The sequence below is a fragment of the Saccostrea cucullata genome, unplaced genomic scaffold (genome assembly GCF_032062105.1).
Source record: "Saccostrea cucullata isolate Sc308-1 unplaced genomic scaffold, CSIRO_AGI_Scuc_v1 ctg1079, whole genome shotgun sequence".
NCBI lineage: Eukaryota > Metazoa > Mollusca > Bivalvia > Ostreida > Ostreidae > Saccostrea > Saccostrea cuccullata.
The window spans coordinates 202374-229392 of NW_026925541.1; the positions used below are offsets into that span (position 1 = coordinate 202374).

General features: G+C 33.6%; 1 protein-coding gene across 1 annotated transcript; it reads left to right on the forward strand.

The window, feature by feature from the left end:
- Nucleotides 1-4631: 4631 nt before the first annotated feature.
- Nucleotides 4632-27019, forward strand: LOC134269172 (pyrokinin-1 receptor-like). Its single transcript, XM_062751394.1, has 3 exons — nucleotides 4632-5115; nucleotides 21667-22654; nucleotides 26304-27019. Exons 2-3 carry the CDS (start codon nucleotides 21700-21702, stop codon nucleotides 26891-26893), a joined length of 1545 nt encoding a protein of 514 aa, XP_062607378.1. The 5' UTR covers nucleotides 4632-5115; nucleotides 21667-21699; the 3' UTR covers nucleotides 26894-27019.

Here is a 27019-nt window from a genome sequence, read left to right on the forward strand (position 1 = left end):
CAGGCGTTGGCACGATAAACCCTCACTGCTCAATGGCCCTGAGTGCTGATTGAAGGTCAAAATTTGAAGGCTTTCACGGATATCTGGTGAAGAATGAATGAAAAGTTCTCGAATGGGTTGGAAAAAACAGTCATACATATGCATGAAATATATGGAGATAACAAACAGTATTCGAAATCAAAATTCCATAAAACAATACAAATAGGAGCAAAACAAACACCGACCTCCAAAACATCAGAGATGGAATTAGGTGCCATTGAGGAGTAAGCATCCCCTGCAGCTGCCGATTGGTCACACCCTCCGTGCGCTCTTTGTCATGATCGGGAAATGACGGGAAAATACGTCGTCAGTTCAGTCCGTAAGTAATGGATCAATAATAAGTATGAAAAACGTCAGTCAGCATTTGACTCAGTGATAAATTGTATTTGCTGACAAGGTCATTGTATCGGCCATAGAATTTACGAAATGATGAAACGATGACTTTAAACAAGATTGCTGATATTCTTGTTTCATCAACTTATTTGTAAATAATTTACCTCGTTCTAGAAATTGTACATACGTAGAGCATGCTCTTGCGCATCGAATCAACCGAGATATATAAACGCCAGTATACAGGTGATGAAGGTACATTGCTGCATGAGTAAGGAAAGTTGACGATTGAAGTTAAAGTCATCACGTTTATCATAGAGTATTGTTGTTAGATTACTATTAACGTCTTTTTCAAGTGAAATATCTAAATTATGAAACAGATGTGTCAGACTGTGGTATCTTTTTATCTTTTATATAAAAGATATAGGATATATCGTATCGAAATAAGAATGGAAATTACCATTGTTAATTGACAATACGTCGTCGATATATCTAAAAGTCGAGTTGAAAGCCACTGTAAGATTTTCTTCTTTTCATGCATACGATTTCGAACAAATCCTACTTCATATGAATACATAAATACGTCTGCTAATAACGGGGCGCAATTGGTTCCCATGGGAATTCCAATAGATTGTTGGAAGATCTGGTCTCCAAAAACCACATAGATATTCTCAATTAGAAACTCGAGCATCTTTTTGATGTCAACTTCAGAGTACTTGTGTGTACAATAAGAATGGTGTTTTTTTTATTAAATAATTTTGCAAATGAGCAATGATAAGTTAAGTAAATTTACGAGTTCTATTCTTTTTGAAAAAGCTGCTGTCAATGATATCAAAAAGTCTGGACGTTAATTTATCGTTGGGAATGGTTGTGTATAAAGTTGAAAAGTCGTAAGCTTTTAAGCTGTTGATTTTGGTAAAATCTTGTGATTTCAAATTTTTCAAAAGTATCAACATTTGATTTATACTACCTTTTGAATATATTGTTGCACAGTACTCTTGACGTTTCTCCTTTACTTCTGTTAATATCAACTTCAGAATACAATTTTTTAACAATATTACTTTGCAAATGACCAGTGAGAAGGTTAGTAAATATACAGATTCCAATTACATCGTAAAAGCCGTGTGTCAACGATGTAAAAAATCATAAATTTATTTATCGCTGGAATGGTTGTACATAGAGTTGAATAGTCATAAGTTTTGATGTTATTAATTTTGGTAAAAACTGTGAATTTAAATTTTTAAGCATTTCCATCTGATTTAGCTGCAGAAATGTAGCTCTCCGAAAAAAAAAATATATTGACAGGAGAGCTATGGTACCACCTATTGAAAAAAAAACTGTATATTTCTTGCGCACAAAAAAGTGCGCTGTTTTTTGATTTATTTCTCCGTGTTTTTAAAACTGTCCCTCAAAATATTACCAACCGCGTGTTCCCAACATACATGTATACTTTTACTGTTTCCACAACAAACCACTGCCATTTTGGTTTGCAAGACAGTTCGGTCCAACGCGCTTCGTGCAGAAGTCAACTACTAGAGTACCTGATAAAGGAGTAAGGAATATTTTGAAATTGAGCTTTTTCGCAATGAATGTAAGAATTTGGAAGAATTAATCCAGAACCAAGCGTGATTTTTTGTGCGCAATAAATATACAGTTTTTTCAATGGTTGGCACTGAAGATCCCTATTCTGTCAGTATATATTTTTCAGTGAGCTACAGTTCTGCAGTTACATCTGATTTACAACACTTCTCGAATATATTGTTGTACAGTATTCCCAGTGTTTTTTCTTCCCTGTTGTCAATATTTTGGTAAAGAGTAATATGCAAAAGGGCTTGGTAGAGCAATTACTGAAACCGCTATGTATCTTTTTTTTTTTTTTGGTAAGGATTTTTATGAAATCACGGAATCCTTTAAAGGTATGGTTATTCAAATTCATTTTGGTTTCTGGGAATATTAAAGATATTAAAATCTGACACACGATTTTGAAGAAATCCTCCCCTTAGAAAGAATGCTATCATGACAAGAAGCACACGGCGGGTGTGACCAGTCAGCAGGGGATGCTCACTCTTCCATGGCATCTGATCCCACCTCTGATGTTTTAGAGGTCCGTTTTTGCTCTGCTCCTATTTTGTATTGTTCTATGGACTTTGATGTTGAATACCGTTCGTTATTTCCATATCCTTCACTATGGGAATACATTTGATTATTTCCTATCTAGCTTGTAACACGAGCTTTGATTGGTTACAAAGTCGGGTGTAAATTTCCGTGCACCCGATTTGAGCCGGGTGTAAATAAAACGTGACGTCACAATGCATACATTTTCTATGATAAAAACCAAATAACATGACGTCACGATACATTGTAGTACGTTGTTATCTTATCGATAGATTGAGACACACTCTGATGTTTACAAAGCATTTTTATGGGTACAAAGGAAATAAATTTCTTATCCAGGTTCAATCAAGGGTGTACGGGGATTTACCCCGGGTTGTATTCCATGTAATATTATGGAATAAAACCCGGGGTAAATCCCCGTACACCTGGATAACTAATATTACCGCTAGTCGAATTAAATCCAAGTTCCTCAAAAATATACTGAAACAAGGAGCCGACATTGTTGTTCCCTGCTTTGTCAGCTGGGATGAGTACATCAAACATATACGGAGATATCGTACAGTATTCAAGCTCAAAAGCCCATTTAACAATACAAATCAGGAGCAGAGCAAACACAAACCTCTAAAACATCAGAGGTGGGATCAGGTGCCATGGACGAGTGAGTATCTACTGCTGACCGTCTTCCACATAAAATTTACTATGAAATTTTGACGCCAGTTGAAAGATCGAGATTCCCTAAATAAGTAATTTAAGGTCCTCATCATTAACAATGTTTACGTCACCAGCAATGAATTGTCCAGCAGATTTGTATTTCTAGGGTGAAGAAGAATACGAACACGTAGGAGGATCATATTTCAGTGTTTTTGATTTTTTAAATTAAAAAGTTTTTTAATGGGTACAAAGGAAATAAATTTCTTATCCAGGTTCAATCAAGGGTGTACGGGGATTTACCCCGGGTTGTATTCCTTGTAATATTATTTTTTTTAATTAAAAAGTTTCGAAGAATTGGCAATGTACATTTGTAACAAATATAATGTGTGGTGTTTAACTTGACATATGGTGCAATACAAGACTGCGAGTAAGAATATTTCTTATATTAATCGCGTAAGTTCCTTTGTGGGCTTATTGAAGCTATACTAAAAAAAACGAGTTGTTTTAGCAAAATTTTCTTCCGTAAAACATGACTGTTTAAAAAGCCCATGATTTGCAATAGCTATTATCACACATCCGAGCCTGTGTATTCTTGTGAAATTAAATATTGATTTTCCTAGACTTTTTTAAGAAGACTAATTTCAAAAGTTTCAAAAGGACAGATCGAGTGTACGAGGGCTGTTCAATAAATAATGTCCTGAACTATATGACATACATTACAGATATCATATGACATTAAACTTGACCTTCTCTCATTATTGAATCTTTCATGTACAACATAATGCCTGTTTTATAGACAAAAGAGCAGGTGGATTTCAATTATAAAAAAATTATATAATGGGCATCAAAAATGGGTACCCTCCTTGCCAACAAAATTTATAACAACTTATTTACTGGTCGCCAAATTTCAATAAATAATATTTGTTGATGTATGATTGACTTTAAGACACATAGCTAATTTGATGGACATCATATCAGGAGTATTTTACACTGTTTTTAAGAGACGTTTGACGGTAAAAAAGCTTGGTACTCAAAGGTCACCCTATATTTTGGAAAATGAGTGAAAACGACCTTGTCGAAAATGCAATTTAATCTATCACATTAAGTCAAATTCCGATTGACGTTTTTCATACTAAGTGGAAGGCCATTATATACACACTGAAGTATCTACGGATTTTTTCTTTATTTTCATATTCAGAGGCACATGACGGTGGTGACCGGTCGGCAAGGGATGCTCACTCGGCCATGGCACCTGATCCCACCTCTGATGTTTTTGAAGTCTGTACCTATTTTCATGGGTTTTTTTTTAAATATCTCGGATTCTGAGATTTTTTATGCACGACACAAATTTATTCCGTTTAATCTTCTTTTGAAACTTCTAGCTTGCATCGACATCAGCTGAAAATTAGACATGGAGGGGCCTTAACATCGAATTAGGCTTCTTGAATAAAGCATAATTGTCTTTCATAGGATTTATGAACTACGAAACACTTAACTTCAACATGATTCTTAAAATTCATTTGACACACTACGTAATAGTGGTGGTGTTTTTGTCCCGTGCCTGATATGGTGTACCAATCGGACTGAGAGAATTTCCGCTTCACTTTAACTCTCTGTGACAGCAGGGTTAAGCTCTATCTACTTTTTAATCAAGAAGTCAATAGCACTTTTCAAATCATCCTCCACATCTCGACGCGTCACGCTCCGACAGCAATGTGCGCGCACCTGTCAAGATGTTCAAACATAAACAGAGAAATTGAAACAAATGCAACACTAGTAAAACATTTCTCAGGTATTAAGACAATTTTTGAAATGCTGTGCTGAAATTATAGAGGGAATTCTTATGATTGGTGCCGATAATAATTTTCACTGATATGATATGAGGAACGGCTTGTGAAAAAATAAATCATGGGTACGGACAATGCTGAATTTTGGGAGCGATGACCACAAAAAGAACTCTTAACATCACTTTTTAATAAGGTGGGTGAATCTAAATTAAATACTTAATACTTATTTTTTTTCTACATCTGAACTATTCAGAAGTTTTAGATTTGTTCTTTAATTCAAGCGCTATTTGATTATGAGCATGTTGTATTTCTTAAAAGAATTTTGATAATAAAAGAAAAATTATGTAATTTTCACATTTCAATTAAATTAAATTAAATTGTAATGTGTCAAAACGTGCCCCCGACTACCTGGTAGTGTAAGGCGCCGGGGGATCACGAAACCTGGGCCTCAGGTTTGAGTTGACATGTAAAACAAGTTTCTGTGACGGCCGAAATCCCTAAATAATCGGGCGGACCGTCTCAAGTGCCAGTCAATTTAATATTTCCCTCTAAAACAGGAAGGTGGATCAAACGAGATTATGTGGGTCAGTCGTTTAATAATCATAAAAATCATTAATAAAGCAGATCAGGGTTAACTGGCAATTCGTTATCGTCAAAAATAAATCCGTACCACCACAGGAAACTGATGATAAAAAATGTAATAATGGCTTACCATGAAACATTGTAAAATTGAGCTAAATGGCAAATCATCATTTATAGACGATTTGTTTCATTCCCATTACCGAGTTCATTAGTTTTTCATTAGTGAGTAACAACTGATGCCTAAAAACAATTCAAAAAAATAAAAGCTCTGGTTTTTGCAATTCACCGATTTTCTTTCTGCTGTATAATGTGCGAGAAGTGCGCGTGAAGACATAAGCAATTAAATTCCTCAAAATCATCGTTATACATATCGTTTAGAACTGCATTTTTCAATACATCGTATGAATTAAGAAAATACAGCTATATTGTTACTAGCTACATCATCAGTAAAATAAATGCGATTTAATTCAGTATACAGAGTCATTTGATGAATAAATAAAGCTATAAAAAAAACAAGAAAATAAATATTAAACCTATGGTTGTTGACCACACATTTCACTGACAAAAAATGTTTTAGTTCGTTCCTTTTATTCTTTCGTTTTTTTTTTTAATTTTTTTTTTAATTTAATTTTGTATTTTGTCATCGTTAAATGTGTTACCGGTAATTGATATGCTTAAAATTGATTTCCTAAAAACACACAAAAAAAAAGATAAATTTAAAGTCTGCATAACTTTGAGAATGAAAATTAAGTCTAGGAACAGTTTGCAACTACAAAACATCTTTTATTTGATAGGTATTAAAAAAAACCTTAAGAATTTTCTCTTTTCCGCTTATGAGAAAAATAAAGCTTGTCTGAGAAATTCAATACCATTTTAGCTAACTGAAAGTCCAATGATATAGATAGAGTTCCATTACCATGTATACTTAATTTAGCATAATCCCAGGGATGTTTTGCCTAAGATCACATCTTGATGATCTGGCAAATATTTTCCAAATGGAACTGTTTACTAGGTGCAGATCCCTTGAAAGGATGAAATTTTGTTTTCCTTTACCTTGAAGAGATAAAAGTAGATTAAATAAATTAGGATACTTTACCTGTACAATAAAATTTTTATAACATTTATCATTAAAATTCTGATGATGGGGTTTCTATAAAGATAATATTAGTAAAAAAATTAATGTACAACAGACGTTAGAGCCAACGCATGAGTTTTAATCCATTTGCTTATGAAAGCAAGGATCGTTTGTAAAAAAAAAAAAAATAAAATAAAATCCTGTAAAGAATAATCCTTCAATGATTTGCTAAGTTCCATTGTTTAGATAAGTCTTCATATTTGATGAGATGGGGAGAGGTCTGGAGGTGGTAAACTATAAATGATGTAATGTTTGTCTTTAAAAACCCTGTTCGGAAAAAAATCTTCGGGATTATACTGATTATAGTTTAAATTTCTAAGAGGATATTGAATGTTTTAGAAAGGATATCAGATAGTTTCCATGGAACCAATATGTATTTAGGCAATGCCAGAGTTGGGTTTTTAACACTGAAACTAGATAAAACTACCCGAAAAACTTTCCAGTTTTGTGCGATTACTAACAAAGTGCTTAATACTGAGGACGATAATACATATAGGAAAACGTCGTTGGTGTATGTTTTTTTTATTTGAGTTCCTTAATTATAAAAAAAAAAAAATTAAGTGTAAGATTTTTATCGTTTAATACTGAGAGTACGTTGAGAATTTTTAATGGTCAGATAGGTTTCAAATAGATACTAGTAATAAAAATCATACGTAAATATCTTTCTTCCTATTCTTCATGAAAAAATCTGAAATTTAATCCACATGAACATTCAAATAAAATACACTTACATTACCTATATTTTTTTATTTTTGTGATTTCACCACGGCAGCTATTAACTTGATATATGTAAAACATGTAAATTCGTAGCATAATGAAAATAATTTTTTTCAAATAACACCCCTTATTACTAGTATCTAGGGGAATCTTTTGTTTCTCTTTTTCATGATGCTTTTCCATTTTATTCTTTAAAGGGAGGTAGGAGCTAAGAGAAAATAAATAATCATTAAGCTCTGACTTCAGTCTATCAAACATATTTTAAATCCATTTCTGCTAGTAAATCAGCATCTCACACAGGGCGATGGACAATTTTTTGTATCAAATGAGAAATGTAAACGATTAACGACGATTATGTGTCAAGAAATCAAACATTTATTTCAGAAATTTGAGCATTAAATGATAAATGAGATTTATAACATAATATTTTTTATCCCTGGGCATGAGAGAATCATTATAGGGTAGTTCTATTCTGTAGATAAAATATTTATCATACTGAAAACAGTCTAGACATACTTCTGGAGATAAATAATGGTCAGTTAAAATTGCCGAACAATTGGAAAAGGGAACATGTCATTTTCACGATGGTTATCCCCACAATTACAAATCCCAATTTTCACATTCTTTCACATTTTTTTTTTTCAGTAACCCTTCTTTTATATGAAATATATGAAGATAACAAGCAGTATTCAAACTTAAAAGCACTATTTTAGCCTTTTGAAATAAAAAAATGTTAGTATAGTTAATTAACAATGGGAATTTCCATTCTTAAGTGTCAACACGATATATCCTGCTGAGCTTGAGATAAAAGATACAACAGAGTCTGACACACCTGTTTCATATTTTAGATTTTCTACTTGAAAAAGACGTTAATGGTACTCTTATAACCAAGTTCTAACGTGATGACTTTTACTTTTCTATCTTCAACTTCCCTTACTTATGCAGCAATTTGCCTTCATCACCTGCACAAGGAGTTTATATACTCCAGTTAATTCGATAAGCAAGAGCATCCTCTACGTATGGACAATTTCTGAAACGAGGTAAATTATTGACAAACAAGTTGATGAAACAAGAAAATCAACAGTCTCGTTTAAAGTCATCATTTCGTAAGTTCTTTGGTCGATACAATGACCTTATCAGCATATATAATTTATCATTGGGTCAAATGCTGACTGACGTTTTTCATACAAATTGTTAGGCCATTACTTATAGACTGAATTGACGACGGATTTTTTTGTTATTTCCCATGCATGACAAGGAGCACACGACGGTGTGACCGGTCAGCAGGGGATGCCCACTCCTCCATGGCACCTGATCCCACCTCTGATGTTTTGGAGGTTTGTGTGTGCTTTGCTCCTATTTTGTATTGTTTTATGGACTATTGTTCTTGAATACTGTTCGTTTTCTCTATATGTTCTATCATATATATACGGCAGATATTTGTACTAACTTGAATTTAAAAAAACAGATGTATATCATGTATACGGCATGCGCAGTTATTTGTACCTACTTGAACAAGTTAAGTTCTATAACTAATTTCATTTAGTTATTGAATGAAATATATGGAGATAACTAAAAATATTCAAACTCAAAAGTTCATGAAAATCTATTACAAAATTGAAGCAGAGCAAATGCGGGCCGACAAAAAATTAAAGGTTGGATCAGCTGCCATGGAGGAGTGAACATCCCATGTCGGTCAGTCACACCCACCGTGTACTCCTTGTCATGATCGGGAAATAACGAAATAATTAGTCAACAATTCAGTTTGTTTATAATATGGCCTTAAAATTAGTATGAAAAACGTCAGTCAGGATTTGACTTAATGATATATTGTATTTGCTTAAAAAAAAATTGTATCGACCATAGAACTAACAAAATAATGACTCTAAACGAGACTGCTGATATTCTTGATTCCGTAATTTGTCTGTCAATAATTTTCCCCGTTTTAGAAATTATTCATACGTAGAGCACGCTCTTGCCTATCAAATAAACTGAGAGCTATATAAACCTCTAATGCAGGTAATGAGGGTATATTGCTACATAAGGAAGGGAAGTTGATGATTTATAATTATATAAAGTAATTACGTTTATCATAAAGCTTTGTAGTTAGATAACCATTAACGTTTTCTTCAAGTAAAATATCTCAATATGAAACAGATTTGTCAGAATCGTTAGTATCTTTTATCTCAAGCGTATCGGGATATATCATATCGATATAAGAATGGAAATTACCATTGATAATTGACAATACGTCGTCGATATATCTTGCTGTCGAGTTGCAGGCCACAGCAAGTGTTGTCTTCTTTTCATGCATAAGATTTTGCACAAATTCTGCTTCACGTGAATAAAAAAATAGGTCTGCTAATAACGGGGCGCAATTGGAACCCATTGAAATTCCAGTAGGTTGTTGGAAAACCTACATAGTTTATGTCAATCAGAAATTCAAGCATCTTTTTAATTTGTGTGCACAATCAGAATGTTTTAAACAAAATAATTTTCCAAATGACCAATGACAATGTAAGTAATATTACGACTTTCATTTTTTATTGAAAAAAAAACATCTGTCTAGAAAGTCCTACGTTTTTAAGTTGTTGATTTTTGTAAAATTTTATGATTTCAAAAATTTCAAAAGTTCCTTGGAATTTTTAAGTATCCACTCTTCATTTACAACATCTTTTTGCAGTGCTTACCCCCTTTCAAAAACAAGCCCCATTTGAATAAAACTTTCTCTGAAAAGAATTCTTTCCTCGGGAAAATTTGCCTTTCCAGGGCATTTTAGCTATATATTCTACAGTGAATGAAAACCTCGTCAAATGGATTTAGCTTTTACTGTTGAACTGGCTGAATACAGTAGTCTGTTTTTATAAAGCTCTTGTAATTAAGTTACTAAACGACCAAGGAAATGTATCATTATAAAGATCAATTAAAGGATTTATTTAAGCGGTTCGGTTCACTGAATTTTTTAAACGCCAATGTGTTGCAAGGTACATGCGTGCGATGTTTTCTTTGATGATGAATTGAAGTTTAGTACATCCCAACTTGAAATTAAAAATTAGGTCAAATTTGTCATTAAAATTACTCTTAATTGACGGAAGTCAAGTTTAATTTTCGGTGCAATATACATGATATGCGAAGGGAAATTGACGAGATCAATCGTTGATCGTTATCTTTACCTTTCTACAGCACTTATATTAAGCTTTTTATTTATTAAAGACAAAAATAGAAAATATATTAATCATACTAATGCTAAAAGCTGTTTTTCTTCGGAAGTCGCATAGAAAAGAATTCTGAGATAGACCTTAGAATGTCGGAAAATAATATTTTAAGTCTTATTTAAACATTTTTAGTTTCACAACATGGTAGAAAGTGTAGTTTTTATGTGTTTATTTTAAAATATAAAGAAAAAACTAGTTTGAAAACAAAATTTATAAGTTGATTTCATGTGTGATTTTTTTTCTTCGGAAGTTGAATAGTAAAGAACATAAAAAACATTAGACAAGTCCACATGAACATATATTTCCCAAAATTCTGGAAAAAAGAGGCCATTTCTTATAATAAACATTTAGATATATCAAGGTCTATAGACCTTAGAATGTTGAGATTTCAATTTGTTAAATAATAATTTAGTCTAACTCAAACATTTATTGTTTCACAACTTTCCCTTGTGGACAATTACACCTGCCGTATGCCCCTTGTCATGATCGGATAAAGGAAAAAATTCCTCACTATGAATATCTGGGTCATTTTTGAAGACAGGTCTTTCAACAATTTGTTTGAAGTCTTATGGACACTTATTATGTTTCTTTTTCAGTCCCTTAGGTTATATATTCCTTTGACCAAACTATTCGAAAACTTCTGAATGCAAAAAAAAATTTTGCTGTAATCTTAACTTTGACATTCATTTACATGTCATGTTCATATCTGGATGCTTTTCCAACTTACAGACTGGCTAATGACGATAGGGACTAAATAGCAACGAAAACTGTTTGACAATCGAAACGATTTTAGCTTCTCCGTCGTCAACTTTCCATCTGTATAACTATAAAGTAATACCCGGTATCCCACCATTACCTGTGTTGATCATCATCAATCGCCATACTAATTAGATACTCAGTGGCATGCCCTGAGTACTATCAAAGACAGGTTAGTTACAAATTAGTTGATGTTGTAGGGATTCCAGCGTGTCAGGGATGCTATAGGGATTTCAGCGTGTCAGGGATGCTGTAGGGATTTCAACCCCGTTGAGTCAGCAGATGGTCGACCTGTGGTTGGTAAACTGAATTATTGATATTTATTTGGCACTTGATCCCACCTCTAATATTTGGGAGGTCCCTGTTTGCTCTGCTCCTATTTTGTATTGTTTTGTGAACTTCTGATCTTTAATACTGTTCGTTATTCCCATATGTTTCATTGATAAAATTAAACCTATGTTGGATATTATAGGGTATGATTCATGCAAAGGGAAATTTAAAAAACTGTCATTTCATAGAACACTCAGATACAATCCTCTGTACTCTTATCTGGTAAAAACCCGAGACAGTCAGTTCAGTTTATTTCCGATTGTTGATGTGATTGTTTTAATGAGGCTATTTAATAAGACTTTTTCCTCCATATTCCAAATCTGAATGAAAGAAGATAATTTCTTCCATATAAATATGTGATATTTAATATGAAAAATACTCACGATTCAAATCATTATTTTAGAGCTGTAATAATTTTTAAGAGAAATACTCACGATTCAGTTTATAATTTGAGGGTTATTTTTTAAATAATTTTTATCAGCTAGGGATCGGTAATTCGGTGAAAATCCGGAATAACAAGCTTCGGTAAGAGATTTCCGGAACTCAATTTTCCGGCGACATTGACCGAGTTGTAAAACATGAACTCTATAAAGGATATAACAGAACAAATGAAACAATGCCCTCAGTTTTTTTTAGCTCTCATTAAAAATCATATTTCATTCACATTAATCTGCTTTCCAATTCTTTATTGTTTTGAAAAATCAACTAATTTCCGTAGTGCAAATACCCACTGTCAAAATGCAATTATCTTTTAAAATATATGTAACCTTTTCTTTTTTAACTTCACTCAGGAAAAAAATCGGAACTCCAAAATGTCAGCTTTATACACGTGACAAATCAAAAATTTTTAGCTGTCATCCACAAACATGCTACCGAGATGCAGTTTTATGTTCGCGATACGGAGAGGTCGATGTCCTATACACACCGATAAACGTGCTATCATCCCGATTTATTACTCGACTAAATTCCTAAACAGACAACTTACACAGGACCAAAAAGGCCTTATCTTGCTATTTATTGTTATGGACATATATTTATACTGAACACAGGGTAAACTTTTGAAGCGAATTAATTATATTTTTTTGATGATGATCATATGACGGTACCTTTAAAAATTGAAAAAAAGAAATCTCATCTTTACCCTCGCCCATTTGTCAGCCTTGCTTCTTCTCTACATGGAATTTTGGTATAAAAACAAAGCAACAAGTAACAAAGAAAAACAATTGGTATTAATAAGTCAGCTAAAATACGACCGATTGATGATTAGTCATATTTGTTAATGGAGTCATTACAACGACTATAAAATTTAGGAAATGTAGACTATGAACTTTATTTTGATCAAAGAATGTTCCATGTATACCTGATCAATATAATTGTTCTTTCTTCACCTTTTACTTGATGAAATCTTGCTGTAAAGTACAAAGTGTAATTGATACATTTAGTAATTAATTCCAGGATGCCGAGAACTTTTGAAAAACTTTTGAAACGGATAAAAATTAACTTATCTAATGACAACTGTAATTGAAATTATTTTCAGGTGACTTTTTTTTTTACTTTTATTTCAAACCAGGATAATTTTCAAAACCATTGATCTGACTTTGTACTCTTAGATGAAAATCTCGTGTTTTATAGTTTATCTGTGAATTTCGTTGTAGGACTGGGTCATTGCCGCAATTTGTATATTTGATAATTACGTTACATACTTGTGGGTGATTTTAATTAGATCCTTCCACAAATTAGAGAAGCTATACAGTTTAAAGTGCATATTGAGAATTATTTCTGACGTAGGATTGGACAAAGTATAAACTGTCTACTTATATGCAGATGACGGAAATTCTGACACATTTTCATTTTATGTACTTTTGGAAGGAAAATATACCTTTTGTTAAAAAATATCCGACCAATTTATCATGTCAGTTTTGAGTGGGAGATAAATAATATTCTTTTTGTTTATGTTATTCAAACTAAACATCAAATAATATTTTTTCGATAATTGAAGGAAGCATATATAGATATTTCAGGCGTATTATACATAATTTCTAGATTATTTTTACATAAAATATATAGGTTTTAGACATAAAAAGATTTTGTTTCTCTTAATTTAGAATATCCTCTTTATGTGGAAATAATATTGTTGGTTTTTCGAATTGGGTATGCATATAAAATAAATGAATATATAATACATTAATTTTCTGCACAATTATAACTCGAACTGGTATTGCAGAAGTACATATTAAAATCATATTTTACCGATATTCCAAAAATTGATGTACAGAAATGTAGCTTCTCGATCGATGTATTTACTAAAAAAATACATTTAAATAATTTTTTTATGTAAAAGGATCGATCGTAATTACATAAATACATAATACTTCAGTATAACAATAAAAAATATGATTTTGATATGCACTTTTGTAATGAAATGAAAAAAAACCCCTACTATTATTAAAATTCTGTGAGTGTCATCACAATTTGTCAGTTGTAAATCAATCTGCGACTATCATTCTTTGCTACTGAGGGAACATTCTGTACAAATGCAGAGGAAAGAAAAAAGCTCCTGGCGATTAATATTCGCGAGTTAAAGTAAGTCTCGAAACTCGTGGAAATTTCTCGCACGCGAATAAAATTGGTTTACAGTATCTAAGTTGTCCATTATTTATCTTTCATTTATTCGTTTCCTTCTGATTTGAATCCTTAATTTGCAGCTGCTGTTTACTTATTTAAGATATGTACACAAACCATCAGTAGAAGTTGTCTAAGTATGGAGGCAATTACTTGGCAGGGGATAAACCCACTCCTCTATGGCACATGATCCCACATTTGAAGTATTAGAGATCCGTGTTTGCTCTCCTCTTTATTTTTATTTGATTGGACTTTCTGGCTTGAATTTTGTTCGTTATCTTTATACATTTCATTTATATAAAAAAAATAATAACAAAAAATAAGCAAAAAGTTTTTATTAAATGTGAGCATTATAACTTTTAAATATTTAAAATCGAACTGCAAAAGATTTCTTACTTCATGTACAAAAATACGTAAATGGTTATTTAACAACCAAGCTTCATGATAAACAAGATACACTTTTCAATCGTCATCTTCCAGCTTACTAATGCAGCAATGTACCTTCATCACCTACATACAAAGTTTTTATCAGTTGTTTCGATATGCAAGAGCATGTTCTACCTATGTACAATTTCGAAAACGAGGTAAACAAGTTGATGAATCAAAAATATCAACAGTCTCGTTTAAAGTTATCATCCCGTAAGTTCTATGGTCGATACAATGACCTTGTCAGCAAATACAAGATATCATGAAGTCAAATACTGACTGAAATTTTTCATACTAATCGTTAGTCCATTTTTTACACTGAATTGACGACGGATTTTTCCGTTATTTCCCGATCATGACAAGGAGCGCACGGCGGGTGTGACCGGTCGGCAGGGGAGCTCACTTCTCCATGGCACCTTATCCCATTCCTGATGTTTTGGAGGTCCGTGTTTGCTCTGTTCCTATTTTGTATTGTTTTATGGACTTTTGAGCTTGAATACTTTTCATTATCTCCATATATTTCATGATATCTATGGGATTTTTAAATTTTTCAACCGTCAGCTCCCCATACTGATGTGGCAGTATACCCATATCACCTGCTTGTATATCTCAGTTGATATACGTTCGACACGCTCTACATATCAACAAATTCTAATATGAGGCAAGCTCTTAACAAACAAGTTGATGACACAAGGATCAAAACAGTCTTATGAAGCTTTTTTTCCCTAACTTTTTGGTTAATACCACGACATTGTCAGCAAATACAACCTTTTAGTAAAAGCTGACTGACGTTTTTCATACTATTGTTTGTTCATTATTTTCACAATGAATTGTCTACGTTTTTCCCTGCTTGTCCCAATCAGGAAAAAGAGCATGCAGAAGGTGTGACCTTACGGCTGGGGATGCTCACTCCTTCATTTTATCTGATCCAACTTAATGTTGTAAAGGACAGTGTTTGCCCTGTTTATGATTTCAATTTTGAGCTTATTTAGCATCGTGCATTTTATTTATTAAATGAATCTTTAATTAAGTTAACCTGGTTTCTTTGCATGTGCCCTCTGCTCCAATTGCAATCAGGGTTGCTTACCGTTCATGCTATCCTCCGCGCAAATCAAAATATATACATTTGTGGTATCTCTACATTTACTTAACTTCGGCCTTCACAGGATTTGATCACGTGACCGACCCACTTCAATTCCCATTGAAGTTTATAAAGTTATTTATTACTTATATATACATTTGAGACAGACAATTGCATATTTGCGAATTTAAATTATTGCACTAATCGTCCGTCGTAGATTTTGAAAAATGACGCAAGGTATGACTAAACTAGGTTTATCGGTTATAAACTATAGTTTACGGACTGTAAACTATAGTTAACAACGTTATACTATATTTTACATCTGTAAACCATAGTTAACGCGATAATCTATGTTTCACAACCGTAAACTATACTTAACACCGAAAACAATCATTTGCGATTGCAAAACATAGATTATCTGATAAATACAGTTTCACGATTTGCAAACTATAGTTTACAAACCGTTAACTATAGTTAACGATCTGATAAATATAGTTTCATGATTTGTGAAACTATGATTAACAACTCTTAACTATAGTTTACGATTGTAAACTATAGTTTACAAACGTGAATCTATGTGTATCAACAAAATCTATTGTTAACACTTATGACAGACAGATAAACTTAGATTAGCATTCGTAAACTATAGTTAACAACCGTTAAATATAGTTTTACAGATGAAAACTATACTTAACAAATCGTTAACTATAGTTTACGGTTTGTTAACTATAGTTTACAGTCGATAAACCTAGTTTATCAATTGTGAAACTAGGTTTATCTCATTTTTGTGAATTTGGCGTGCCATAGCAAGGTGTAAATCGGGTTGCATGGCGGTTACGCTTCGAATTCATTAGGTTAAGGAATCTATTTCGATGGGAATATTTTGTGAAAGGCTACTTGTGATCAGTAATAGTGAACAGATTGTTGTCTGGGAGTATCTTTATTCGTGAAAATTGATAATCGATGCTGAAAAGACAAGAAACACGTCCGAAGTTTGATGATAAAAAGTTGGAGGAATTTCGGTCGCCGGGAAGGGATGGATGGATCCGATGGATTGAGACACTTGTCCGAGCCAGTTAATTTGCAATTTGATCAAAACATTCTACGATTTCAGTAACTTAAGGTATAGCCTACTTTTCGTAAAACGCTGATAAACACAGAGTCACTGGCGACAGCTTTACATTGAACTACGAAAACGCCTAGGTGTTTGGCAGCTGTTCATGGAATGATTGCAATGATGTTTTCCAAAAGATTTACATATTTATCGTGAGTAGAATTTAAAGATAAAATGATAGTTTATCATGAAAATTTAACCAAAGGTTTACCCAAAAAATAAGGATGAACGTTACAGACTATTGCAGCTAACAAAAGTGAAAAAGAAATGTAAACAAGCGTTAGTTTTCTCTATGTACACAGGTTAAATCGATAGCCAAAAAGCTGTATGGAATACTTGTTTACATTGTAAATAAAATAATTATCATTTTACTTGCTTATTCGTTCATTTTTATACAGGAAAAGCAAGTAGAGCAGGTCATTTTATAATTTATGTACCGGTAGATATTATTGCGCCGTGTGATTAGGTCACGTATTGACCTCTGACCTCTGACAAACTTCATACAGAATTGAAGATATTTTCTCTCTGTATGTTTATATAATGGAGAGATACCACAAATGTATATATTATATAAACATACAGAGAACAAATATCTTCAATTCTGTATGAAGTTTGTCAAAGGTCAATACGTGACCTAATCACACGGCGCAATGATCTCTACCGGTACTTGCTCTACTTGCTTTTCATGTATAGAAATGAACAAAATAAGCATGTAAAATAATCATTATTTTATTTACATTGTAAACGAGTATTTCATACATTTTTTGGCTATCGATTTAACCTGCGTACATAGAGAATATACACATGAAAACTAGCGTTTGTTTATACCTTTTATGATACTTTTCACCCCTACTAATGTGTTCGGAACCTTTTTATATTTCGGTGTTCTGCAGATTATAAAACCCGATGAGTTCAGAGTAGCTCTGACAGTGGCTCTGGCGAGAGTTAGCGAGACTTCAGCGAGATAGGGTAAATTATTCACGGAAATTTGGCTAGGAAGTGACTAGCACGTGGAGACATGGTAAACAGAAAAGTTATGTTGCGTTTTAGTTTTCACCACCCCATAACATCATTCTGTAGAAATGTACTTCAATCGATCTTTCTTGAATTCATTCAAGTTTAAATTATAAGTATTCTCTATTTTTTTCTGCTGTCATGAATTAAAATTTATTTTTAGACAAATATTTTGCATGGGAACCGGGACTATATTTTTTGGCGTCAGATTAGCAAATGAGGCACCAATGCGACTTTAACTGACAAATCAGATGAATGAGAATTGCATTATGGGCTACTACACAAATACTACAGGAATTTTACGCTTGATAAATTCCTTTACTGTACTATCGGTGAATACAATTGTCTGGTGGATTCCCTGGCCAACACACGTTATCACGAGTATAGTTATGTGAAAGAATGTTTTGTCCATTTAAATGCATACGAGAAGCTGCTCGTTTTCCTTACCCTTGAAGTGCTGGTGTTCTGAACTTGACAGTAACTACGTATACATTTTATTTAAAAACATATACGAGGGTCATTCAAAAAATACGTAGACAATGCTTCTCATCGTCATATGATTATTACAAGATTATAGATCAATACATTTTCGTAAACATAAACATTTATTTTGTCGAAGTGTGAAGTTTCATTCCATTTGATTAAATAGAACTCATGTTAGCCAAAATTTAAAGCAACATGTTTTGTTACCACGGAGCACGGTTAACCAATATTGTAACGTCAACAACAACGCTGAGAAGGTTGGTCAAAAGTATACTCATTTTTTTTTATGTCAAACACAGTCTGTAATGTCTTCCCCATTCAAAACACATATCCACAACACTTAACACCTAGTTTGCTAACAATTGTACAAATATAGCTTGAATAAGAATGTTATTGTTTTCAAATTCTTTAAATTACTATGCAACTCTATTATTTCTGCAACATTGAAGCACATATCACGTTCAATGACGTTCCTAACTCTTTTGACAATATTTTTATCTTTAACCTGTTTCTTTACAGACAATCCATCGTCCGATTCAAACTCGCTACCACTCAAAAATTGTGTTTTTAATTTAATACAAATACACAGATTATTTTTCATACATATCCTGGTTTAAAAGGATTTTTTAAGCTTGTAGAAGAAGTTCCCTGAGTGTAAAGTCTAATTTTATTGCTACTTGCTGCTCCGTGACGTCCTCAAACGTCATGGTTTTTTTGATTTTTTTCAGTCAAGTCCTTATGTATTTAGAAGCTGATATCTTTTAAATGGAGCGAAATATTACATAACCTGATTTCATTTTAATTAATACAACAATACTTTATTTAATTAAACATGTAAATTTTATTTCGTTTCAGTTCCATTTATTAGAGGTATAGCTATAAATACTGTAAAGTGAAAATAAGAAAAATACTCAATTTTGACGGTGCTCCGTGACCCATTTTTGCTGTTCTAAATCCTTGGTAATTTTTATAAATATGAAGATACATTCCAATTTTTGTACTTAAATTATTTGAATCTGTTGTTAAAATATTTGTACTAAATTTGGATATAATATGACGTTAAATAAAAAAGTAAGAACAAAAGTCTACGAACTTTTTGAATGACCCTCGTATTTCTCTAGTTAACAACACATTAAAAACGCCCGTTATATTTTTCATAGTTTCTTATGTTTGCATTTTGTTCATAAGAACTTTTTTTATTCTGCTCTCCATTGACATGATCATAGATTGACCTGAACCACGTGTTCGAAGTAACATGTAAACATGTCAATCAATAATTGGTCCACAATCGTAACTTCTCGGGCCTTTCCGACTAGAGGAAAAACGACCTCGAATGTATATGGTAGACGCCATGACAACCCTCCTTTTTCATGATCTTTTAAATAAATGCATGGAGACCTTTTATCTGTTGAATATGGAGTTTAACTTTAATCAATGTAATGATATTACCTAAAATATACTATAAAAGGGACATCTAACACCGTCTATCATACATTTGACTAAACAGGAAATGTATAAATTTTAACATCCGGCGATGTTAATACATTCGAGGTTGTTTTTCCGATCTCTGACGGAAAGACCCGAGATGATGCGATTGAATTGGTCCATTGCTCGTGGTAAGATCCTCTGTGCGCATTAATAGCAATAGCCATATAAGGCAAACAAAGGTTTGTCAGTGTAGATGATATTACACATTTTTTTTACCAGTGAGTACTTGTGAGCTGTAATTTTTGCAGTTAACTATGATAAGATGTATTAATTGTTATTTACCCCCCACCCCAAAGCCACCCATTTCTGTTGAAAATCATGAAAGTCTTTTTGAAAGTTGTGGAAACACATTTTTCACAGGGATGTTATCAGAAGAAACAGACTATAGCAATTTCCTGTTTATTGCCAATTTTATTTATAAAACCGGTTCTACCCTATAACCTTTGAACAGGTAAACCTAACCCACGTGTCTTGAATTTAAATCACAATAACATTAGTAGGGGTGCTTTTGTCAGCTGCACAGTCTCTAACGTTTATCCTAATTTTGGGGTACACCTTTAATTAATATTCTATGAAAAACTATACTATTTCCATTAAATTCTACTCAAGATAGATGTGTAAATCTGTTGGAAAATATCAAAGCATTGCAATCACGACACAAATAGCTGACAAACACATCGGAGTTGTCGTAACAATAAATTGTCGCCGTCTCCGTGTTTTCATCATAAATATGCCTTTATTCATTGAAATCGTAGATTGAATGTTTTTTATCAAATCCAGTTGATTGCAATTTAACTGGCTCGGTCAAATGTTTCCATCCATCGGATCCATCCATCCCTTTCTGGCGACCAAAATTCCTCCTACTTTTTATCATCGGTCTTCGAATCGGAAGTGTTTCTTGTGTCTTTTCAGCATTGATTATCAGTTTTCACGAATAAAAATATTCCCAGACAACAATCTATTCACTATTACTGATCAGAAGTAGCCTTTCACAAAATATTCCATTAGAAATAAAATCCTTAGCCTGGTGAATTCGAAGCGTAACCGCCATTCAAGCCGATTTACACCTTGCGTCATTTTTCAAAATCTACGACGGACGGTTAGTGCAATAATTTATATTCAAAAATATTCAGTTGTCTGTCTCAAATGTATATACCTTCGGCCTTCACAGGATTTGATCACATGACCGACCCACTTCAATTCCCATTGATGTTTCTAAACTTGTTATTTATTTCTTATTAAACAGTTCCCTTTGCAAGCATCCTCAACTCTGTTTGAGAGTGGTTTGCTAACCGTTCATGCTACTCTTCGCCGACAGAGAACCAGTAACTGTTCATTTTCCGTTTTCTTACTTTTTACTCCGCGTTAGGTCATTGTTCACTTGTGTGGCATTGTATTAAATAACTTCTCAGTAAATATTGAATAATGTCTTTTTCCTCCTGTTTGCTATGTTTATATCCCTTTTATTGTACACCTGAAATATTTATGTACTTCTATAGGTGAAGTTTCTTCTTTTAATCTTTGTGACAGTTCCATACTGTTTTAAAATAAGACATTGAAAACACAGACTGTTTTTCAAAAAGACTGTTGGATCAAACCTACACATAGATACAACCTGCAATAGGTCATCATTTTTTTTTCCCGCCAATCCCACTGATCATGTTTTTTAAAATGACGAAAAAAGTATTATTTAACAGTCGACAGAAATTTTAAGATTACATAAATCTTTTTTATAAACACGAGAATTTTCTTTATAAAGTGATTTTTTTCTTGAATTGCAGACTTATTCTTAATGTCAACCTCCCTGATTGGCTATGACGTTTTCTGAGAGCACCATGGACTACCTGATCAGTTTGTGTGAAGAGCTCTATAATGCCACCTGCAGCGACTCTCAGCTACGACATCTTATCCGGGCACTTCATGCCATCAAGTACAACACAACTGGTGCAGGGCCTCCTTTTGATATTTGGCGGTTTCTTGAACTGTACATGTACCCGCGGCGGGATAGTCTTGCTGTCGTTATACCAATCACAATCATCTACAGCATTCTCCTCGTTACCGGTGTCCTTGGCAACCTTTGCACGTGCGTTGTTATCGCTAGAAACAAGTTCATGCACACAGCCACGAACTTTTACTTGTTTAACCTTGCCATAGCTGACCTTTTATTGCTAGTGATTGGTCTTCCCCCTGATTTATATTCCGTCTGGTCGCTCTACCCTTGGGTGTTTGGAGAAACATTGTGTGTCATGCGCGCGTTTGTCTGTGAAATATCCACTAATACGTCCATTCTCACCATCACAGCTTTCACCATTGAGCGGTATGTCGCTATTTGCTTCCCGATGAAGGCTCAGAAGATGTCCAGCCTTGCGCGTGCAGCCAGAGTGATTGTCTGCGTTTGGATAGTAGCGGTGTGTACCGCCATTCCAATCGCCAACCAATATGGCGTGGTGAAAATGAAGGACCCCAGGAATAGGACGATCGACGAGTCGGCGATGTGCACGTATAAACACGCACCCATCACAGGCTGGTTCCTCGCCTCTACCTGCTTGTTTTTCATCGTCCCGATGATTTTTATCAGCGTCCTGTACAGCTTGATTGCTGCTGCCATACATCGATCTACCATTGACGCCCCTAAGATACATAGATCCTCCTCTGATGCCTCAAAAACGTCAAAAGAACAAGTAACCTGTTTACGAGATAGCAAGGGGCGTCCTGACGCCAACGTACAGCTACAGGCACGGGCCAGACGCTCTGTCCTTAAAATGCTTGGTAACTCTCTCTCTCTCTCTCAAATGAATCAATTCAAAGTATAAAATTTCAAGGTGCAACACAAGGCGCAATTTAACATTCATGTATGTCCCATTCTGATATGACATATTTTATGGACACTTATTAGATTAGCCAGCACCTCGTACATACCTAAATGACACGTATAATTAAGAAATAAACAACAATGTTAAAAAGTTCTCTGGGAAATGAACTTTTAGTTGGTCACGTGATCAAATCCTGTGAAGCCCAAAGGGCTTCTCAGTAGATTTGATCACGTACCAACTAAAAGTTCATTTCCCAGTGAACTTTTTAACATTGTTGTTTATTACTTATATTTACATTTGAAACGAATACATTTCGAGTTAAATTGTATTTATTACACGAACGGACCAACGAATTGATATGTAGTGACGCGCAATAACCTAGAAGTTGTTTGGTCAAAATATCACATCGCACTGTGATCCGGTCGCGCTATGACCTCTGACCCCCAAATGAAATTCACACAGAATTGAACGTAGGTTATTTTCAATAGGTTCATCTAAGAAAGATATTTGCAATTATGTAAATATTCGTATTTGAAAAGTGTACCAAATAAAAAAAATACAAGAAATCGATATAAAACTATCAATGGTTAGTTAATAATAATAATAAAACATGTGGTAAGTAAGAAGATAACAAACATTGTTAAATGATCAGGAATTTTGGTGCTCTCTGATTGGTCTAGACGCCTTTTCCTCAGAGTGAGCTCACCTCATATGACGTTCTGGGAAGTTTATTCGGGTTTTTCCTCTTGACCAACCATAGATTTCCTTACAGTTTTTTTCGACCAATCAGATTGCGTGTTTCAAAGCATGTGTCGGTGTGAATGTAAACATATCAGACGCCAGTACCAAGGAAATAAACCGTTTTTGAAAGTAAATGGTTGAGTATTGATTGTTTAATAATATTGTTTTCCATTTTTAACTGCTAGTTATTAATTAGATAAGTCGTGACAATTATACCATGGGTGTTTTTTTTAATGGAGACAAGATTGAAAGTGTCAAAAGTGTTGTAAAATTCCTGATCATTTCATAGAAAGGTTATTGACTTTTGAATTTGGTCTACTCGTGACTATACAGACCTAGTCAGGAATTGGTTAACCTCGGCCTTCGGCCTCGGTCAACCAATACCTGACCAGGTCTGTATAGTCACGAGTATACCTCATCAAAAGTCGACAATTGTATAATGTTAATTCTCAAAACTTCGTTTGAATAATTCAAATTATTGAGCAAAACAAAAATAAACCGCTGAAAACAGGGGTGGGATAAGATGCCACATAGGAGTAAGAAGTTCCTGTAGACCGCCGTGTGCTTCATATCATAACTGGGCAAAAGGAAGAATCGGTAGCCAATTCAGTGTGACAAAACAAGTCATTTGATTGAGGGACGTCAGTCAGCATTCGGCAAAACGACAGATTGCTAACAAGGTCTTTGTAACAACCACTGAATTTGTCAAAATTGACATTAAACGAGATTGATAATTTATCTTTATATCATTTATTCACCAGAAGTCACTGCAAATTCAATCAAACACACACAGTGGTTCTTTTTTTCTCCCTACAATATTAGAAAATTAACTTGTAGTACGCTTATGTTTGTTTGCTGCGTGAACCATACAACATTTTGGTTCGTTGCCCTGAAACATCTAAAAAATTTTATTTTTTTTTTATTTGTGAGCCCCTTTTATTAAAACGAAAGATTTTCTGCTCGCAAACCTTGTGTAAATTTAGTTTAAAGAAACAATAATAACGTCTAATATCTACCTCGTGAAAATAATTTTGAAAATTTTCAGTAATTACAGCCCCAAGTTTTGATCAAACTCAGTTTTGCATAGCGGAAAAAAGGGTTACATAATTTATGCTCTGTATATATATTGTGTAGGAGAATTAATAAAAATGAATTATAACAAATAAGAAACAATTTACTAAAAAGAAGACAGATTAAGGACTGTATGCCAATCTTTAAATCAATTATTTCGAAATGATTATCAAAATCCTGCATTTTCCCTTTTCATGTTTTATACTCCTTGCAGAATTTGGGATAATGACTATTTCTCTTTTCACCTAGCTTCTTTAAAGTGAATTTTATTATCGATTTATTGTGTATTTCTCAAAATAACGACAACAATAATGTACTTGTAACTAAAGATATTTTAATGCTTTTTGAAAAAATGCATGTACAATTGTACATTGTTGATTTCCTCGTCATTTGCTCTTTTTGCACTTTATATTGTGGATATTTAAAAAAACAATGAATGGAATATTGAAAAGCAATAAATTTCAGTTTGACTGAATAATAAGTTTTGATTTTTAGTGGCTACATTAAGTCAAGCAATGTGATTTTTTTTTTCATATTTCCGCTATTTGTTCCAGCGAATCTAAAAATTGTCAAAAGATAAAAGTTTACGACAGTTGTCGTGGAGGTCAATTCTGTCTGCTAAAAAGATACAGATTTATAGCTGAATTCAACAAAAAAGAAATCAACCCTTTCAGAAGTTTAAACATTGAAAATAATGTGAATATGAATATCCATAAACATGATAAAACAATATTACACATAAACGACCGGAATACTGCAAAAGGATTCTGAATATCAACAGATGTGCTTTCCGTTAATATTCCAAAACCTGTATGTAATCTGCAGTCCCATACTCTTATCTAAGATGAATTCTACACCATTGGGATTAATACTCGGCAAAATCAATATTCCCGGCAAAAGAACATATTTTATATTAAGATTAGAGCCTAAATAATTGCAACACCAGTCTTGTAAAATAAAACCAAGTAAGGATTGACAACTTAACTACACCGGAAACACCGCCATATTTGATCCTGTTCACCTTCTTATGTTTTGTTCAGCTACAGCTTATCAAAACCAGTCTTATGAAAGTCAATTATTCTGTTTACAAGTATTACATACATTCAAACTTACCTCATAATATTGAATATCATAAATAAAAAGTAAATTAATCAAGTCTACCTTCGTTTATCAGGATGATTAAAATTATCTATTTCCAGTCATATAATATGTTGACGGCGCGACCGTTAGGGCGAGTGCAGATACTTTGCTTTAATATATAAGGCTCGTCAAACCGCACATGATATTTGTTGCGTCTGGACAGTGCTGAAAATTAATGAAGAATGTTTCTTTATCTTCAATAAAAATCCATTAAATCAAAGCGAGTTAACGTTTTGTTGAACTTTTTCCGTTATTCTCGCGAGAACGTAGCTTTAACAAGCGATGCATTGTGGGTCCAGAGTAACCGAGGAAAACATTTCGTTTGGATCAACATGCAAAGTCCGAATTTTCTCTTCACCCAGGCGTTGCATTAAGAGTTCGCAGTGAGTGACGAGCGTCGGTTTGCGACACTCGCTGCGCTCGCTTTATTTAATTAGTTGCATCATACTGAACTCAAAATAAAAGATACCACAGAGTCTGACAAGCTAATGAGTAATACGTTGATGATCAATGGGTAAAATCAATTTCTTGAAAGTCAATATTTCTTAAGTCTATGGTCGGTAAATTACCCTTGTTTGCAAATACAGCTTATTGTTTGGTCAAATGTGTAGACTTATTTGTATATGTATGTCATCTTTTATATATATTTTCAGTGGCAGTAGTTGTGGCCTTCTTTGTCTGTTGGGCACCATTTCACGCCGAGCGGATGATGTCGGTTTCTATCAGTGTATGGACCGCTCCACTTCTTCGGATCTACAGAACTCTATTTTATGTGTCAGGAATTTTCTATTTTATAAACTGCACCGTCAATCCGGTTCTCTACAGCGTCATGTCTTTCAAATTCAGACAAGGTTTGCGAGAAACCATCCTTAAATCAAAGTGTTGTCGAAGACCAATAAAGTTAAGAAAGAAACTCCCGTTCTCCAAATTGTTACCAGCCAACAGCCACACAGAAACGGCATACACTTCAATGCCGCCTCGTTTTAATAACACGACGGGGCGGAAGTTACAAGAGCACGAGCTCATTCCCCAAAACGAGGCTCAAACCTCCGGAAGTCATAGTCCAGCACCATCGATAAGTGGAAGTAGTCTGAAATCGACTGACGGAATGAGTCAAGAGGAAGACTTACAACAGGTGCTTTTACAGATTAACGTTATCGAGAGACAGTTTAAAAACGAGATCAGTCTTAACTCGGCAGGAAAATCTTGTACTGTAGAGGGTCTAATGGAGGTTCAGTTCTGAAGTTTCTTTTTGGGACGGAGTGGAAAACATTTATGAACAGTTTCCAGTGTTTTTCTGTCTATTTTTTTCCTTACAATGACCTTGCTTTGTAATATTGTTGGAATAAAATGTCTTGTTTGTTGTTAC